The 20,050-nt window shown below is 42.1% G+C and overlaps 1 protein-coding gene across 7 annotated transcripts in view; it reads left to right on the top strand.

The window, feature by feature from the left end:
* The window catches only part of LOC132008462 (activating molecule in BECN1-regulated autophagy protein 1), a 178,324-nt gene that overhangs the window by 23,458 nt on the left and 134,816 nt on the right, over positions 1–20,050 (top strand). For 3 of the 7 annotated variants that reach the window (XM_059387106.1, XM_059387107.1, XM_059387108.1), the window contains exons 2-8: positions 7,517–7,770; positions 8,140–8,198; positions 8,701–8,884; positions 9,486–9,658; positions 10,584–10,650; positions 11,218–11,364; positions 11,635–12,671. In XM_059387106.1, the coding sequence (XP_059243089.1) occupies positions 7,636–7,770; positions 8,140–8,198; positions 8,701–8,884; positions 9,486–9,658; positions 10,584–10,650; positions 11,218–11,364; positions 11,635–12,671 (1,802 nt within the window). In that variant the 5' untranslated portion in view covers positions 7,517–7,635. Of the gene's footprint in view, positions 1–7,516; positions 7,771–8,139; positions 8,199–8,700; positions 8,885–9,485; positions 9,659–10,583; positions 10,651–11,217; positions 12,672–20,050 lie in introns of all 7 variants that reach the window. The other 4 variants (XM_059387103.1, XM_059387102.1, XM_059387105.1 and 1 more) reach the window with 2 other exon arrangements.

The following is a 20,050-nucleotide window of genomic DNA, read 5'->3' as shown; positions in this document are numbered from 1 at the left end:
AGGGAGGTTAGGTAACTCTTCCAAGAAACCAAGAAACCTTCTTTTACCAAGAAAATAACAGAGCTGGGATTCATTCGGCCAGTCTGATTTTAGGGTCTGTATACCACTATACTGTGTTATCTCTTACCTAGAAATTATGGATAAAAAATATTTCTCTACCTAGATTTAACCATAGTTATCACTTTGGCATATTCTAGGATAGCTTTTAGAAGTCCATACACAGCACATACGCAATTCAGGTAGTAGTTGATGTTTTCCTGCTTCCAGGTGTGTTTGCCTTCAGGATGTGTTCCCTGTGTCTCTGGTCTAGATTTGTGTTGCCTTGCCCCAGATTCTTTGCCCACCTCTAAACTCAGTCTCATCTAGGAGGTAGGCAAGAGCTGTACGGAGGCAGGTCTGGTTGCTCACTGTGGTGCTCACATTGTGGACTTGGCTCCTATATAGTGTAATTTGAAGTGTCCTAAAATGTTTTGTAAAAAGTGCTGTTAATGAAAACAAAGCTGCCAATTGTAGAAAACGGTGTGTATTTCCACCCACATGGAGTTTCTGAAGAGTACTGGGCTACTTTTAGGCCTCTAATTAATGGCTTGACATTCTGTCGCTTATTTTCCAGTTGTTGGGAGAGCTTTACTTATGCAAGTAATCCTAGATTTAGTATTTAAAGAACTATTTTTTTTTCTTTTAAAGAGTTAACCTTGGGATGAATCCTCTGTGTTATGAAATATATGTTGTATTACATAATTTATCTGACTCTTAGACTTCCTACATGGTTAGTGCAGTGGAGAGGGATGCAGTTACTCAAAGAAATGAGGGGTTTATACTCCATTTTAACAGTTCATTCCAGATCTAATAGTTTTCTGATTCACACCCGTGGTATGCAATTGGAAGGGAGGACTTGGGATCTGAATTATCAGCCAGGTTGCAGATAGAGTTCTAAATTGTTGGTTCTGTTTTTGTTTTTAAAGATTTTATTTACTTATTTATCAGAGAGAGAGAGAGAGAACAGGCAGGGAGAGCAGCAGACAGAGGGAGAAGCAGGTTCCTCACTGAGCAAGGAGCCCAATGTAGGACTCAATCCTAGGACCCTGGGATCATGACCTAAGTTGAAGGCAGATTCCTAACCAACCGACTGAGCCACCTAGGCGTCCCTATTGGTTCTGCTTTTTAATTCATTTTACTTATGGAGAGGTAGCTCAGATCTCATTTTATATTATTTTTATTATTTAGAGAGTGAGAGAAAGGGAGAGGGAGGGGGAGGGAGGGAGAGAGAGAGAGAAAGAGAGAGAGAATCTTAAGCAAATTCCATAGCCAGCACAGAGCCCAATGCAAGGCTCTATCTCTTGACCCATGAGATCATGACCTGAGCCAAAATCCAGATGCTTAACTGACTGAGCCACCCAGGTGCCCCACATTTAATTATTTTTGCCACAGAGATATACTTTATTTTCCTGAGTATTTTTTACTTTGTTGTCTGGTAATAGCCTTTGAAATGTCTCTTAGAAAAGTCTGCCACTCTTGGGAGTTGTTAGCATCTTGTGTCTCTGGGGTTTTTGTTGGCTGTATTGTTTGGTGAAGGAGACCATAGTGAACCCCAAAGAGGATTCAGTACTAATGACAACAGTAACAGCGACAATGTTGACACTCTACCATTCTTTTGCTTTTGGAGCCTCACAGGAACCTGATAAGTATATATTGCCATTCCTGTTTTACAAAGAAGGAAACCAAGTCTCAAAGAAATTAACATGCTTGAAGTCCTCTAGGGAGAAGGTGGAGTAAAAAGTTCCTGGCATTAGATGATCAAATTTGCTAGGGGAACCTGTGAATCTAACTTCTCGTTCCCGAGAACGAGTGGCATACTCTCTAGGTGATTTTTATTAGTAGTTGTTAAATACAATTATGACCTAAAATTAAGAAGAGAAAGTCTTTAAAGGTGGTTTATCTTCCCATTTTTTTAGAGCGGTCAGTCATGTTATGGCAGGGGGAGGGGCATGTGGAAAGGGGCATTTGTTTTGTGTACACACCTCACTTGTGTCCTTCCGGTTCTCCTTGACTTGCATAGGCTTGGTGACCAAGAATTGATTCTGGCGACTGTGTAATGGCATCACAAAGACTATTCTTGGCACCCTTTGTCTCAGTCTGCTTTAAGGGACAGATTGGGAAACTTGTTTCTTCCTCCTTTTTTAAAAGAGGAATGAAAAACACACTTGACTGGCACTTCCTCCTCAGCAACCGGCCTGTCTGACTTCAGTCTGATTTAGCTCTTTTTGTTCCTTGGAGAGAATAAAGTAGAATCTCCTCTCAGGTAGCTGTGAGGAGTGAAAGTCCCTTATCCTTTTAAAGAAACAGAGCAAATATTTTTCTTCGGACAAAAGAAAGCCTGTGAATGTTTTAGACCCTATGACTTCCTGGTATCAGTCCAACTTTCTCATTGGAACGTTTAGTGTGTTTAGGTCCTTGGGAATTGATAGACAAGCTCTTTGGTAAGCCTGAGCTTGAGGTTTTTAGTTTTCTTGGTAACTGATACTTGTAGCAGCTCTTTCCTCTTCCAGTTCCTTTAGGAACTTTAGGTTGTATCACAGTTCTCTGAATCATATGATTTTGTGACCTGTATTTCCTTCCTCTTGAGTTACACAGGTCAGGTCAGATTTTTTTTTTTTTTTTTAATGAATTGGACTGCTGCTGTTTTCACCACATTTTATAAGATTATACATAAATAAAATTTAAAAAATTATAAATTATAAATATATTTCTCTGATAGTACTTTTATACCACACTTTTTTTTTTTTAAGATTTTATTTATTTGACAGAGACCACAAGTAGACAGAGAGGCAGGCAGAGAGAGAGAGAGGAAAGCAGGCTCCCTGCTGAGCAGAGAGCTCGATGCGGGACTCGATCCCAGGACCCTGAGATCATGACCCGAACCGAAGGCAGCGGCTTAACCCACTGAGCCACCCAGGCACCCCTTATGTCACACTCTTAAGCGACCCTCAAAACTCATTTCTTCTGAACTTCTCTGTATTAGGTAAAAGAATTATGGACTCAAAAAGCAAATTAGACTCAATAAAGGGTTAAAGTGAACTAATGGGAACTGTATTGCTGGCACCTTCCTGGTTAGTAATTATTCAGCTATGTGGCAGTTTGACTTCCAGACTTTTGTTGCTAAGCCATGAATTGTCAGGGTCACCAAGTAGATTATTTCCTTCTAGTTATTTTGTCCTTAAGTGCTTCAGATGGTTGGCCTACACCATGTTGACATTGTCAGTGTGTACATATTTATTCCATGTGCTAATGAGGGATGAGAGCTGTACCATGAGGATACAGACTTGAGTTGGTTCCTTCATCACTCATTAGGGAACTGTGATGTATGTGTCTAGGAACTTGGAGTTGTGTCTTTCTGTAGACTCTTTCTGACTTTCTACATTTTAATATGCCAGGGAGAAAACTCCTTTCAGCACAGGCTATAAATATTTTTTCTTCTGTCTATATTTGGATACATCTAGTTGTATACTTTTTAGATTGCAGCCATTTGTGAAATGTAAAGAGCCCATTGTTGTTTCACTTTTTACAGTAAGGATTTATTACTTTTTATTTTTTTATAAGATTTTATCTATTTATTTGACAGAGATCACAAGTAGGCAGAGAGGGAGGCAGAGAGAGAGGAAGGGAAGCAAGCTCCCTGCTGAGCAGAGAGTCTGATGCAGGGCTTTCTCCCAGGACCCTGGGATCATGACCTGAGTGGAAAGCAGAGGCTTTAACCCACTGAGCCACTCAGGTGCCCCCATTTATTACTTTTTAAATTTAAAAAGTGAAAAGAACATTGCCTCTTCTAATTATTAAATCACTTATAGACCCACCAGCTAAAGACAACCATGGTTAGTATTTATATTTCTTTTGTATCATTATTTTCCAAGATATATACACATACATATCCATATACATGTACATGTATATGTACATACATATACATATACATATATATGTACATGTGCATGTATGTACATGTACATATATATATGCTTGACTTTTATATGTACATATATATATATATACATACATATATATTTTACAAAATTGGGATCATACTGTAAATGTAATTTTGGTATTCTGCTTTTTTCACTTACCAGGTATTTTTTCACATCATTAAATTATCTATCTATTTATATATATATATTTTTTTAAAGATTTTATTTATTTATTTGACAGACAGAAACTACAAGTAGGCAGAGAGGCAAGCAGAGAGGAGGAAGCAGGCTCCCTGCTGAGCAGAGAGACCGATGCGGGGCTCGATCCCAGGACACTGGGATCATGACCTGAGCCAAAGGCAGAGGCTTTAACCCACTGAGCCACCCAGGCGCCCCTCATATCATTAAGTATTTTTAAAATAGATTTTGCATAGGTGATATATTTCAAAAATAAAAAAGACACAAAATGAAAATATTTGAGAAGTCTTGCTTCCATCTTTGTCTCCATTCATCTTGTCCCTTCAGTCCCTAATGAGTGACCATTTAATTTCTTTTCTTACTCAAAAGATAGCATTACTATACATAGTGCTCTGTACCTTGCTTTTCCCCTCTCTTCACAATATTTTATCTTGGAGACCTCTTGTTATCAGTACCCAGAGAATCTTGCTTACCATAGATTAGTCATCTTGTCCCCTTTTTACATAGGCACTTGTGTTGTCCCCAGTTTTTGCTGTTACAAACAGTAAGACAGAAGTCAGTAATTAAAGGGGGGGGGAACCCCACTTAATCTGCTAAATTTTTTAAGGCAAAGTTCTTTCAAAAGAAATGCCAGCTAATAAATGTAGAAGTAATGATGGAATTAGAAAAATCAACATTATTTCAGACCCTGATAGTTCAAGGAGTCATCAGTGACTGCTAAACTATCAAGCAAAAAGTTGAGAAGGAGCAGGATATTCACTTGATGCCAAATATTAGCCAAAGATTGCTAATTATAAAGGGAGGAGGGACTATACCTTTATAAAGAGAGCTTTTTCAGTTACAGACTCAACCAAGTAGTCATATTTTTCCAAATTATCACATAATTTTCCAAGTTGCGCTAAGTGGAACAGCCTGAGAATATAGGCCACCTGCTGTGCTGCATCAGGAGGTACATACATAGCATCACCTGTAAGGCATTCTTGCCAGAAACTCTCAGCCTAAATCTAATCAGTGTTTTAGATCTAGCCTTCCGTTTATAGGAAATGTAAGGGATAGAGAGGTAACCTAAATGGCACTGTGAAGAAACAAACAGACAAAACTAAGATGTAAGACATTCCCCAAGTCACCTGTCCTTGACTTCAAAAAAGCTTGTGTTCGGGGTACCTGGGTGACTCATGATATCAGCTCAGGTTATGATCTCAGGGTCGTAGGATTGAGCCTTGTATGTTGGGTTCTGAGATGAGGGTGGAGCCTGCTTAAGATTCTCTGTCTTCAGGGCGCTTGGGTGGCTCAGTGGTTTAGGCCGCTGCCTTCAGCTCAGGTCATAATCCCAGGGTCCTGGGATCGAGTCCCACATCGGGCTTTCTGCTCAGCAGGGAGCCTGCTTTCCTCTCTCTCTCTCTGCCTGCCTCTCTGTCTACTTGTGATCTCTGTCTGTCAAATAAACAAATAAAATCTTTAAAAAAAAAAAAAGATTCTCTGTGTCTTGGGGAATGTGCTGTGGTAAGTGCTGTGAAATGTGTGAGCCTGATGATTCACAGACCTGTACCCCTGGGGCAAATAATACATTATATATTAATAAAAATAATTAAAAAAAAAAAAGATTCTCTCTGTCTTGGGGCACCTGGGAGGCTCAGTCGTTGGGCATCTGCCTTTCGCTCAGGTAAGGAGCCCTCAGTGCTGGGATGGAGCCCCCGTGTTGGGCTTCCTGGTTACAAGGAGCCTGTTTCTCCCTTTGCATGCTGCTTTCCCTACTACTCGTGCTCTCTATCAAATAAATAAATAAAATCTTTAAAAAAAGAAAATGCTCTCCCCCTGCTACTCCCCCTCTTTAAAAAAAAAAAAAAAAGCTTGTTTGTAAATAACTAAACATAAAACCAACCAAAGCAAAACTTGGAGGCCATTTTAGAGTAAAAGAGACTAAAGAAACATGACAACCAAATTCATTGCTTGACTTTTGGTTGGATTCTGGTTTTTTTTTTTTTTAAGCCAAATATTAAAGACATTTTTTTAAGATAGTTGGGGACATTTGAATGAGGACTTACTGGTCCCCATTGTACTTACTGGTATTGTGGTTATGAAGTCAAATGTCCTTATCTTTAGCAGATGCACAGTGAGGTGTATAGGGTTAAAGCATCTTGAAGCCTGATGAAATGGTTCAGAAAAAAATAAAAAAACAACACAAATAATATTGTGTTCATAGAGCTGGATAAAGCAAATGTGGCCAAATATTAACAGTTGAGTCTAAGTAGCAAATAGTGTGTTTATTATACTGTTTTTTCGACTTTTCTACACATTTGAAATTTTTTAAAACCGAACTACAGTGAATAACATTTCACTTGTATTTTTCTGAAGTGCCGTTTTACTGGGTTGCATATTCCATTGTATAGAGGAACCACAGTTCTTTAATTGTTGCATGTGTGTGTATTTTGCTGCTAGTTGATGTTTTAGTTGAATTTTTGTTTTGTGATAAACTATAGAACTATGCTCTTAAGGCTTGTGGTGGATGAGAAAAAGGAATTTAATTTTTTTTTTTCCTTCTTTTTCATCCTCTCTGCTACTCCGGAACTTCACTGGACACGAGAAAAAGAGAGTGAGAAAGATACCTCAAAGTAGTCCTTATGCACATGCGTTTAGGTAGGAGATAGAATTGAAGCGACTGCATAAGAACCAGACCTTGGGGCCCCTGGGTGGCTCAGTTGGTTAAGCATCTGACTCTTGGTTTCGCTGCAGGTTATAATCTCAGGGTTGTGAGATCGAGCCCCATGTCAGGCTTTGCGTTGGGCATGGAGTCTGCTTGAGATTCTTCTCTCCCTCTGCCCCTCTTCCACCACCACTTAAAAAAAAGAGATAGAGAACTAGAACTCAGGTTACAGCCTTTTAAAATCAGTTATCTGTTCTTTGGCTTGGAGGCTGCCCAAGTGATAAGGAGGGGGTTGGGGGATAGGGAGGCAGTATGGTGAGAAGGGAGGGCAGGTGCTGTGTTGTGTTTTGTTCTTGACAAGTTTTTAGACTTTATTAGTAACAAAAGTTCTTCCTGCCTGATAAAATAGTAAGACTAACTGCTTAGAGAATGATATATTCTTCAGATATAAGGCTGGGCTACTGAGGATATGAAAGGAATTTAAGAATGAAGTAATTTTGTTAGATATGATAACTAGAATTAAGAAAAAACTTGGGGAAAAAAAGGATGAAATATTTTTGGAAGAAAAGGTCTGGGAGAAGGGTCCTTCCTGAGAGAGTGTCATTAAATATGAAAAAAAGTACTTAACCTCTTCGATCTCAATCACATTTGCAATGGGGAGCCTCTCTGATTGCAGAATAGATGTTCTTTGACTTTAATATTCATCCTTTAGATTTCCATGAAGACAACTTACAAGGACCTGAATGGCCTCATTTTAGCTGCTTCAGTTTGTGGAGCAGTTGCTCGCTCCTTCTCTTCCTGTGCCTGGTGTGACAGTGGCTACTGAGCACCATGAAGGTTGTTCCAGAGAAGAATGCTGTGCGGATACTCTGGGGGCGAGAACGGGGCACTCGGGCCTTTGGAGCTCAGCGGCTTCTGCAGGAGCTAGTGGAAGATAAAACTCGGTGGATGAAATGGGAGGGCAAGGTAGGAAAAACAGATATTTTTGACATTGGATTTGTAGGGGTAACTGTAGATGGGGTTTTAGAATGGGCTAATGATGTAGAATTGAGGCATAATTATTTTGTGTGAGAGAATTGAGACATCTAACTTAACGGAGTTTAAAAAATAAATTTGGAAGAATTTTTGGGCTAGAAATAATCTTTTCCCTTTAGAGCTAGACATTTTTCTTAAAGGTAATTTGGATTTCTGTCTCTCAACTTGTGGCTTGATCGTTGTCTCCAGTTTTTTAGCTTATACTGACTACTATTCTACAGTGGTTATTGTACTTTTTGAGATCGAGTGAGCCATAGTTTATAAATAACGTATTTTAACTTTTCTTGGTTTGTTTTTCAGAGAGTAGAACTGCCGGATAGTCCACGCTCTACCTTTTTACTGGCCTTCAGCCCAGACAGGTACCTAGTACTTATCTATAACTTAAGACTTGGTACAGCATTGCTTTCTGTATATTTGGTCTAGCTTGGTAACATCCCTAGGGCTCTTTGAAGCTTTGCATGAACAGCACTTTGCCAGTGTTATCAGAAGGGGATAGAAAGTAGATGAGCATTGCTAACCATAGAAATGACAGGAATAAGCAAAGGAAACAGTGGACCTTGAGCCTCCAAATTCAGAAAATTTCTCAATTACAATCCTTTGGCAGTGTGATGCAGGCCACTGATGGCATGATAATTTTTCTGCTGGAAAAAAACAGTCTCTGAAGGGGACATGTGTCATTTGGGGACAGTGTGGAGAAGCCAAAGCTTTTAAAGATCAGAATACTTCTGTTGTTTATAATGCCTAGGGTTTAGTGTTTCCACGCTGGGGTGAGGAATACTCAAAAGCCAGTTATCCAGAACTGATAAAGTTTGTTACCCTCCTACATGCTTCACATTCATTTCCTACTCTTTGATTTCCTAGGACTCTGTTGGCCTCCACCCACGTGAACCATAATATCTATATTACGGAGGTGAAGACTGGCAAGTGTGTTCATTCTTTGATTGGACACCGCCGTACTCCATGGTGTGTCACTTTTCATCCTACCATCTCAGGCCTTATTGCTTCTGGCTGCCTAGATGGGGAGGTCAGAATTTGGGATTTGCATGTAAGTATTTCCATTTCTTTGGTATTCTAAATGCAGAGAGTTGTTTACCATTGAGTTCTGAACTGGTGGAGAGACTAGCCAGGTTTTTAGGACTACATCTGAGTAAGAGGTGGTCTTCCCCACTTAAATAATGGGAAATCTAATCCATATTCCTCCATTCTAAGATGAATATCTCATTTAACTATTCTTCCATCTGCCCATTGTGGCATAGTACAGGAGGTTCTAAATTATGTTCAGGATAGATGCCTTTTTTTTTTTTTTTTTTTTTTTAGAGCAAGGATTGTAATGTGTTCTGATCATGATCGCCAAAGCAATGTGCTTCTTGTCCTGATGACTTAGTAGTGGGCTGTTGTGCACCATGGCTATGTGGAGGCTCATTGCTTTGGGTTGCAGATGACTTGGAGAACTGAGCTGACAGTAATCATTTTCTGATAAATTGGCGACTCTGCCAGATCACTGATTTTCTACATTTTACAGTGGACGTATTTAAAGTAGGCCCTATAAGTAGTCATTTTACCTTAAATGGTCCTTTCTTGAAATTGACATCCCAGTCTGCTGTCAGTTTATAACCTGAGAATATTTGGGATTGGTTCATTTGTAGGGTGGCAGTGAAAGCTGGTTCACAGACAGCAACAATGCCATTGCTTCTTTGGCTTTCCACCCTACGGCTCAGCTCCTGTTGATTGCCACTGCCAACGAGATCCACTTCTGGGACTGGAGTCGGCGAGAGCCCTTTGCTGTCGTGAAGACAGCTAGCGAGATGGAACGGGTCCGGTGAGTGCTCTGGCCACCAGCAATGTCTGGCATAGGACTAACATGGCAGAGAACATTTACACTTGCTGTCCCTTGAGGAAGCAGTTTGTTATATCTGCTCAGAGCAGGTGGTTATGTGTACAGCTCCTACTTTTTAAGCTGCTGGCCAATCAGTAGTTCATTTTAGCTGTTTCTGATTGGTCTCATCTTCTGGTCTTTGTAGACCAGGGTTGTTAGAATGTCTTTTGCGTTCAGAGCTGTCTGGATTTGGGATAGGGCCCTCTTTTGGGAAACCTGAATGGTGTTCAGGTAGAGGTTAGTTTGGTGGGAAGTTGCTAAATCAGTTATTTGCGTTTATCAAACTGGATAATGGAGATGAATTATGTGTCAGATCTGCTGATTGATATTTAGCCCTCAAAATGCAAACACACATTGCTGGAATTAAAGCTGATGCATGGGTTTTCTTTGGTCCTCTTGGTATTGCGGTTGGATATAAGAAAATTTTCTAGTCTCAGCTGTATCACTTGATGCTGAAACTGTTCACTGTCACCAGAACTTCTGCTTCTTGCCAGTGTAGCTGCTTTGTGAGGGCAGAACAGACTAACCCAGTGGCAGGGTATGGGAGTGTGCTGTGCTTTACTGTTCTGTTGGGCTCTTCAGTATAAGCAAGCATGTGCTTAATGTAGCTGCTTCTTGGGACAGAAGCCTAGGTGCTTTTTGAAATTATCTTCGTGATACATAATCCCCTATTCTGGCAAGTGTGAGGAGATAACAAGAAGTATGAGCCCTATTATTTTGATTTCTTCAAGAGTTTTGAAAGTTCCTAGAATGAAGAGGATGCCTGGGTAATCCGCAGTTATCAGTAGTGATTGCCATACATTTGAACACAGACTTCCTCTTCTTATTTAACATCTATGCATGTCTGTCTTTCTTTTTGTGTTTTCAGTCTGGTGAGATTTGATCCTCTCGGACACTACTTACTCACAGCCATTGTTAACCCCTCTAATCAGCAGGTAAGTTAGTCAGCAGTTCCAACTCCATCTAAACTGGGAGTTTTTCCTAAACTAGTGCTCCAATTCTGATTTTATTGGACTTGTACTTTGTAATGCCCAAGTGTTTCTTTTCTAGTCGAGATTGAGAACTAGCTTCAGACTGTGTATTCAAAGTGCTAGCCATAGCCTTGACAGGGGAATTAATTCTGAAACCCCCAAGTGACCACTTTATTAGAAGTAACCAGGCTGTATTGGATAGCTTGTCATTTTTGTGTCTCTGGTTGCTTGACATTTTTGCTTCCCTCAATGCCTCTGTGTCAGAGAGATGCACTTTGTAAAAGTGTCGGTTTGCCCTCTGTACGCATTCAGAAGTGTCACTAATTGGAAGTGAACAGTTTAATTCCATATGATGATTTGGAAGCTGAAGCCAGTTAGTCCTCAGTGCTTCAGGGTAGGGTTGTTGTCTCTTCATGAAGACTGTTTTCCTTGGATGGTAGTCAGAGTCAGTAGTTAGTTTTCCTTGATTTACCTGGAGTTTCTACCTAACTGCCTCGCTCTCCCCCTGCCCCACCTCGCTCCACGTTGCAGGGTGATGACGAACCAGAGATTCCCATAGACGGAACAGAGTTATCCCACTACCGTCAGCGTGCCCTGCTGCAATCACAGCCAGTTCGCCGGACGCCTCTCCTCCACAATTTCCTGCACATGCTGTCCTCCCGCTCCTCTGGCATCCAGGTGGGAGAGCAAAGCACAGTGCAAGATTCTGCTACCCCCTCACCCCCACCGCCTCCCCCTCAGCCCTCCACGGAGCGCCCCAGGACTTCCGCTTACATCCGGCTCCGACAGCGGGTCAGTTACCCCACAGCTGAGTGCTGCCAGCACCTTGGGATCCTGTGCCTTTGCAGCCGCTGCTCTGGCACTCGAGTTCCTTCCCTCTTGCCACACCAGGACAGTGTCCCCCCTGCTTCTGCCAGGGCTACTACCCCTTCCTTTTCTTTTGTACAGACCGAGCCCTTCCATCCCCCGGAGCAGGCCTCGTCAGCGCAGCAGGACCAGGGCCTCCTGAACCGGCCGTCTGCCTTCAGTACAGTCCAGAGCAGCACTGCCGGCAACACGCTCCGCAACCTCAGTCTGGGCCCCACCCGTCGCTCTTTGGGAGGCCCTTTGTCCAGCCACCCTTCTAGATATCACCGAGAAATAGCTCCTGGGCTGACAGGGTCCGAGTGGACCCGGACAGTGCTCAGTCTGAACTCCCGCTCTGAGGCAGAATCCATGCCTCCACCCAGGACCAGTGCCTCTTCGGTGAGTTTGCTGTCTGTGCTGAGACAGCAGGAAGGTGGCTCTCAAGCGTCTGTGTACACTTCAGCCACAGAAGGGAGGGGTTTTCCAGCTTCAGGGTTGGCAGCTGAGTCAGATGGAGGAAGTGGCTCCAGCCAAAACAACTCAGGCAGCATTCGCCATGAGCTTCAGTGTGACCTGAGACGCTTCTTTCTGGAGTATGACCGGCTTCAGGAGCTGGACCACAGCCTGAGTGGAGAAGCCCCCCAGACCCAACAGGCCCAGGAAATGCTCAATAACAACATTGAATCCGAGAGGCCAGGCCCCTCCCACCAGCCCACCCCGCACAGTAGTGAGAACAACTCCAACCTGTCCCGTGGCCACCTGAACCGCTGTCGTGCTTGCCACAATCTCCTGACCTTCAACAATGACACCCTGCGCTGGGAAAGAACCACACCCAACTACTCCTCTAGCGAGGCCAGCTCGTCCTGGCAGGTCCCCACCACCTTCGAGGGCATGCCATCGAGTGGCAGCCAGCTGCCACCCCTTGAGCGGACTGAGGGCCAAACGCCCAGCTCCAGCAGGCTGGAGTTGAGCAGCTCTGCTAGTCCGCAGGAGGAGAGGACTGTGGGAGTGGCCTTCAACCAGGAGACAGGCCACTGGGAAAGAATTTATACCCAGTCTAGCAGATCTGGAACTGTACCACAGGAGGCCTTACATCAGGATATGCCTGAGGAGAGCTCTGAGGAAGATTCACTCAGGAGGTAAGCAGGTGCTTTCTTGTCTTCTCCTACATCCCTTGCTTTTCTCCTTACGTCTGTTCCTTCAGTCCTGTAGATGTTGTGGTTGGATCTGGAGCGTCTGGGACCCGTGCATCTGGTTTTGGTCTCCCTGATATCCATTGCATCTTCTTGGAAGATCTGGCTCTGGTGGCAGAGATAGAATGGGGTCTAACAGTATAAGTCACGTGGTTCTGCTAGCTCCTTTTCTGGCTAAGCCCGTGAGACCTTTCACCTTAAAGGAGAATATAGAAGAAAAAAAAAGAATATAGTTCAGGTTAGAGGTGCAGGAGGAGGTAGAGCCATTGACTTCCTCTGCCCTGCTTTTTGACCTTCTTGGAGGATTGTATGTGGAGCACTAGTTATTGTGAAAAAAGAACATGTCCCAGAGTGCTACAGACTAGCATATTAGCTCTTTTTCAGTCGTGTCTCTCTGGATAGTTGTGTTCACCTATTAAACCTTATCTTTTGGAACACTGCAACTTGACAGAAGGGAAAAGAAAATTTGTGTGTGTGTGTGTGTGTGTGTGTGTGTGTGTGTGTGTCAAGGAAAGTCCATTTTTTTAGGGATACATATTTTTTTGGATAGCAGATTAGTTGCTTAGTTAAAAATTCTTTGAGGAGATCTTCCAGATGGACATTCACCTCAAGGTGAGGAAGAAGAATAATTTGTAGAAGGAAGGCCTCTCCGTACTCAGATCAGCATCCCAGGCAACTCTTCCATGGAAGAAACGGAGTGGGTGTAGTTGACCGCCTACCACATGTTCCATGTATGGCTGTGTGCGCATCTATCTTGATTTATTAGGGACTTCTTTCTGTAATTCTGTAAAGGTCACATCTAGCGTAATCACCAACTCCCAGAATATGCCTGTTGGATCCAAACAGCATATTGCTCTGCATTACATCCTCTGTTGAAGCAACTGAAATTTCTGACATAAGCTTCTAACAAGGGTGGGAATATGGATTGTGCACATAATGTACTTGTTATTTTGGGAGGATGCTTTAGAGAGTTACCCAGTTAATAAGTATTTGTTGAATGGTTACAGTTTTTCCAGCACTGTGCTAGGCACTGTAGGGAATATGGAAGAAGTATAATACCTGGTCTTTACCCACTGGGAGTGTTATTATAAAGGCAGGGCTTATTTACATGCAATTATATAAAAAATGTAGATGACCCAAATGCTTCACTGTGCGGTACTGAGATTAAATGCAGTTTCATTTCAGAGAAAGGGAAGTATCATCAAAGAAGGCTGTACGAAATCAAGTCTTGAAAGATGGGTAGGATTAGGGAAAGACCTTTTTATTTTAGGAGACCAGCACATTCTAAGACAGGAAAGAACATGTTGAATGCAAGCTATTGGGTGGTTACTAGAGGCTGTTGCTAAGGGGAAGATAGGACACTTGGTTGGCTATGAAAGATAGACAAAATAATAGAGGTCGTTACTATGCTCTTATAGTTGAGACTAAGTATAAGGGACTAGTTCTGGGTTAACATCTCCTAAATTCCCAGCTTTGTAATATTTTGCCTTGCATAATGGCCCATATTAGGAACTTGGGACTGTTACTGCTCTTTGTCAAGAGAGGTGGGAAGGTAGCAAGCACAGTGTCCGACATAGAGCAGACATGCAAAAGGTTTATGAAAGGTAGTTGTAAAAGAACTGTCTTTAGTTACTGCTCTAAAAGCCTCCCAGGACCTGTTTCCATAGTACCAGTGGGCCTCTGGTCTGTTAGCCTTTGTGCATTCTGTTGTAGTAGTACCTCTTCTGGTGGTGGTCTGAGAAATATCTGAGTGGTTTAAAGTAAACTCTGTTTGATTATGATTAGAGATACCAATTACTGAGGCCCTACTATGTGTTAGATACTATATCTTTTACTTGTTATTTCTAATTTCCACCATAACTCTGCAAGGCAGGTATTAAATGTCTCATCTTATTTTTTTTTTTAAAGATTTTATTATTTATTTGACAAAGATCACAGGTGGGCAGAGAGTGAGAGAGAGGGGGAAGCAGGCTCCCCACTGAGCAGAGACCCCGATTCGGGGCCTGATCCCAGGACTCTGAGATATGACCTGAGCTGAAGGCAGAGGCTTTAACCCACTGAGCCACCCAGGTGCCCCAGATGTCTCATCTTACATTTGAGGAAAGTGAGGCTCAGAAAAGTTGAGTTTCTTGTTAAAGATCCAGAAGTAGGTTGCTGAGTGGGGATTTGAATTCTAGTTTGTAGGACTACAGATTTTTCCAAGCTGCCAACCATGGTATATTCCTTAGTGTGATACCTCATTTTTTGGTGAAACGTTTTTGCTAATTTTAGTTTCATTTAGTTTTTTATTATGATAATCTTCATATAAAAATAGAAAGTTTAATAAGTGAATTTTCATATATCTCTCATCTGACTTTAAAAATTATTAACATTTGTCCGGCTTCCATTTGTCTATATCCCCTGTTGACTCCCCAGACCCAGACATAAAATTTCATCTGAAAATAATATGTTTCTCTAGAACAATGCCATCCAATAAACTGTTCTATAGTGATGTAAGTGTTCTGTATCTGTGTTGTCCAGTATGGTAGGCATTGGCCACATGTGACTAATAAGCATTCAAAATGTGGCTAGTGTGAACTGAGGAGCTAGATGTACATTTTTAAATTTTTTTTTAAAAGATTTTATTTATTTATTTTTAAGATTTTATTTATTTATTTGACAGAGAGAAATCACAAGTAGATGGAGAGGCAGGCAGAGAGAGAGAGGGAGGGAAGCAGGCTCCCTGCCGAGCAGAGAGCCCCATGCGGGACTCGATCCCAGGACCCTGAGATCATGACCTGAGCCGAAGGCAGCGGCTTAACCCACTGAGCCACCCAGGAGCCCTTATTTATTTATTTGACAGAGAGAGATCACAAGTAGGCAGAGAGAGAGAGAGAGAGGGAAGCAGGCTCCCTGCTGAGCAGAGAGCCCCATGCAGGACTCGATCCCAGGACCCTGAGATCATGACCTGAGCCAATGGCAGCGGCTTAACTCACTGAGTCACCCAGGCGCCCCATTTTAAAATTTTAATTCAATGTAAATAGCCACATGTGACTAAAATATTAATCACTTCTTAATAAAAGTAGACCGTTTAAACCCAGAAACTGGGGCATCTGGGTGGCTCAGTCAGTTAAGCATCTGCCTTCGGCTCAGGTCATGATCCCAGGGTCCAGGGATCGAGTCCCGCATCGGGCTCCCTGCTTAGTGGCAAGCCTGCTTCTCCCTCTCCCACTGCCCCTGCTTGTGTTCTCTCTCTTGCTGTCTCTTTCTTCAAATAAATAAATAAAATCTTTTTTTTTTTTTAAAGATTTTATTTATTTATTTGTCAGAGAGAGTGAACACAGGCAGAGTGGCAGGCAGAGGCAGAGGGAGAAGCAGGCTCCCTGCTGAGCAAGGAGCCCGATTAAGGCAGCCCGGTTAAGGCAGCTGCTTAACCAACTGAGCCACCCAGGCGTCCCAAATAAGTAAAATCTTAAAAAAAAAACAAAAAAAACCAAAAAACCCCAGAAACTGTTTGTGTTTTAAATAAAGAAGTTCAAATGTTTAGGGCGCCTGGGTGGCTCAGTAGGTTGAGCCGCTGCCTTTGGCTCAGGTCATGATCTCAGGGTCCTGGGATCAAGTCCCGCATCGGGCTCTCTGCTCAGCACGGAGCCTGCTTCTTTCTCTCTCTCTCTCTCTGCCTGCCTCTCAGTGTACTTGTGATTTCTCTCTGTCAAATAAATAAATAAAATCTAAAAAAAAAAAAAAAGAAGTTCAAATGTTTAAAAATGTAGGCTCTAGTAAACAGTTGTGTAAGTATATTTTTTCTTTTAAAAATACACAAATAATGCATGGTTTCATTGTAAAATATAGTAGTTACATGATTTGTGGAGTCACTTGCGATGAGCTATGATGAGATGTACTGTGGAAGGCTGACAGCCTGCTCAAAAGTGAGTGAGGTACAATGTAAAATATTCCAATATTCCAAGTGCGTAGCCTTTATAGAAGGGCCATCACTTCCTCGTAATTTGAGTGGCTGCATTCTAGTGTAAATCCCTAATACATACAAGTGCTTATCAGCATCTTCTGCCACCTTCAAAAGGGACCAGATGTTCTCTAGCTAATGAGCCCGCCCTTGCTTGGCTTTCCCCAGCAGGTGTCACTGTTGGGCTATTGCTGCCGCTAGACTAGTATGGCCGGCAGGGAAGGAAGGTGTCCTTATTGTGTGCCTAGTCTGCTTGAAGGGAGATTTATTCTTTGGCCTTGTAGTAGGAGATAGACAAAAGAAGCATATTTTGATCCTGAGTGCTGCTGATTTAATTAATAGTGTTTGAAAATAGTGAGAATATTGAGCACAAGTGTGTCATTTCAGTATAGCTCTGTTGCTGAGCTCTTAACCAGTTCACAGTTTGTCTCCTTTTACCTGTGAGCAGTAGAGGGCAAACTGCCTGTGTAGTCTTGACTCCAGATTAAAACTTATAACTTGGGTGGCAAAAAGAAGAAGAAGAAGAAGAAGAAGAAGAAGAAGAAGAAGTTGTTTCTGGTGGTGAGAAACAACTTCTTCTTCTTCTTCTTCTTTTTTTTTTTTTTAATTTTATTTATCCATTTGACAGAAAGAGAGAGCACAAGCAGGGGGAGTAACAGGGAGAGGCAGAGGGAGAAGCACGCTCCCCACCCAGCAGGGAGCCCGATCTGGGCCTCGATCCCAGGACCATGTGATCATGACACGAGCCAAAGGCAGATGCTTAACTGACTGAGCCACCCAAGCGCCCCCAGAAACTTCTTTTTGGGTCTGATAGCCCAGGATCTAGCAGAACATCAGGGTCTTGTGGCTCCCTGCAGCTTGCAGCAGGAGTCCCTGTGGCTTCGAAAGGTTGGTATTAGGAAAAAGAGAAAATTACTTAAATGGCATTTTAAAACTGGAGAAAACCTAGAGTGTATTAATCCAGCCCTTTTTCTTTTCTTTCTTTCTTTTTTTAAATGAAAAAACTTAGATCTACAGAAATGACTTCTTAAGAGGTGCTTATAAGAACCGTGGGATTCAGGGCGCCTGGGTGGCTCAGTGGGTTAAAGCCTCTGCCTTCGGCTCAGGTCATGATCCAAGGGTCCTGCTTAGCAGGGAGCCTGCTTCCTCCTCTCTCTCTCTCTATATCTGCCTGCCTCTCTGCCTGCTTGTGATCTCTGTCAAATAAATAAATAAAATCTTAAAAAAAAGAACTGTTGGATTCAAACCATTAGGTCCTAAAGAGGGCACTCTTTCCTCCTCTGCATTTGAAATTAGTGCTTTCACATATTAAGTTTTCTCTGTCAGAACCTCTGTTGCTCCTATAGATCATTGTAAGAAACTGGAGGTCTGGGGCACCTGGGTGGCTTAGTGGGTTGGGGCCTCTGCCTTCAGCTCGGGTTATGGTTCCGGGGTCCTAGGATCAAGCCCCATGTAGGGCTCTCTGCTCTCTGCTTCCTCCTGTCTCTCTGTCTGCCTTTCTGCTTACCTCTCTGCCTACTTGTGATTTCTGTCTGTCAAATAAATAAATAAATAAATCTTTTTAAAAAAAGAAAGAAAGAAAGAAAGAAACTGGAGGTCTGATAATTCATTTACAATTATTGTCTCTGTAGAAATGTAACCAACACAATGTTTTTAGGGATATAGGAGAAACATTGTTTTAGTTATTTGCCCATAGAATTGCACTGATGAGGTTTTTGGAAGTGATCCCAGTTTGGAAAGTCCACTATAAAAATCCCAACAACTAGGAGATAAAATCTGAGCCAAATCTTCCTCAACTAAATTATGCCTGCATTCCTTCTCCAGAAAGGTGACAAGGCCTTTTATCTGAAGTATTTAATAAGATTGTGTTCTGAGAACTGATGTCTTTTGATCTGCACTTTTCCCTTATGATAAAAGAAGATTGGGGAAATTTGGCCCAGAACATTGAAGGTTAGAGTTGGAACCCCGCATTTAATTTCTCAGTTTTTTTAGACTTTTGTGAGGGAATTGCTTTGGAGTTGGAGCAGTCTGAAGCCTCTTGAGGCTTTGTGGGCCAGTGAACTTGTTTAATGCCTCAGCTCTATTCACATGGGGATTTTCCAGGGAGTGCTCAGCAGAAATATCATTGATGGAGGAGAATAAATGGATATATCTGCAGGGCTAGTCATAGGTCCACAAGAGGGAGAAGGTGACCTAGAAATTAGGAAAGCACCAGTCTTTTCAGCTTGATCATGATAAAGACAGGATCCATTGACTTTACCGGATCTAAAGAGTTCATATATATATATATATATATATATATATATATAAAGTCACTTTCGGTTTCTTTGGATGGGAGTATACTCAATTTATTATTCAAAACCTAAGACAGCTGTCCTCTTTTCCTTTGAGAAAACTTCCCTGAATGTCCCAAATAATTACTTTCTCTTTGTTACTTGTACTAGACGTATAGGTACTTACTTGTAATATTGTACCCATGAGAGAAAAGTATTTGTTTCCCTTTCTGTCAGCCCCCTGAAGGCAGTGATTATGTCTATATTCCTACTGTTCCTAGAATACTACCTGGCACATAGTAGGTGCTCATAAAATGTTAATTGAATTCAACAAATGGAATTGAAATTCCATCCCCAGTGATTCATTATGAAGTATAAATTCTTTTTGGCTTGGTAAAAAAAGAAGACAGAGCCATTATTATGCCACATCATTGAGTCTTCTAGGGAGTTACTGCCTTAATAATTTTTTTTTTTTTAAAGATTTTATTTATTTATCAGAGAGAGAGAGGGGGAGAGAGCGAGCACAGGCAGACAGAATGGCAGGCAGAGGCAGAGGGAGAAGCAGGCTCCCTGCTGAGTAAGGAGCCCGATGTGGGACTCGATCCCAGGATGCCGGGATCATGACCTGAGCCGAAGGCAGCTGCTTAACCAACTGAGCCACCCAGGCGTCCCTGCCTTAATAATTTTTTGTTGAATAAACAAAATGGAAATCTACAATTATACATGGAAGACACCTTCTGTAACGAGCTCAGGTGACCTAGAAGTTGTTCCTCTGATGTTTCACTATTGTGCTATGTTTCTAACTTGTATGTTGGTTGTCCTGAAGCCTGTAATAAGTCTTGTTGCACCTGATCAGCCGTCTTTCGTACTGGCTCTCACGGATGACTCAGGGCCTGCATAGTCCTTGAGTGCACCTGCATCATACAGCTTTCTCTCCCCCCCCCCCCTCTTTTTTAAGTTTTTATTTTATTTTAAAGTTTTTTTTTTTAAGATTTAATTTTTTATTTGACAGATCATAAGGAGGTGGAGAGGCAGGCAGAGAGAGGGAGAGGAAGAAGCAGGCTCCCTGCTGAGCAGAGAGCCTGATGTGGGGCTTGATCCCAGGACCT

Source organism: Mustela nigripes, unplaced genomic scaffold, assembly GCF_022355385.1.
Source record: "Mustela nigripes isolate SB6536 unplaced genomic scaffold, MUSNIG.SB6536 HiC_scaffold_148, whole genome shotgun sequence".
Taxonomy (NCBI): domain Eukaryota; kingdom Metazoa; phylum Chordata; class Mammalia; order Carnivora; family Mustelidae; genus Mustela; species Mustela nigripes.
Note: the sequence above shows the minus strand (reverse complement) of the source record. Positions and strands in the feature narration are given on the sequence as shown.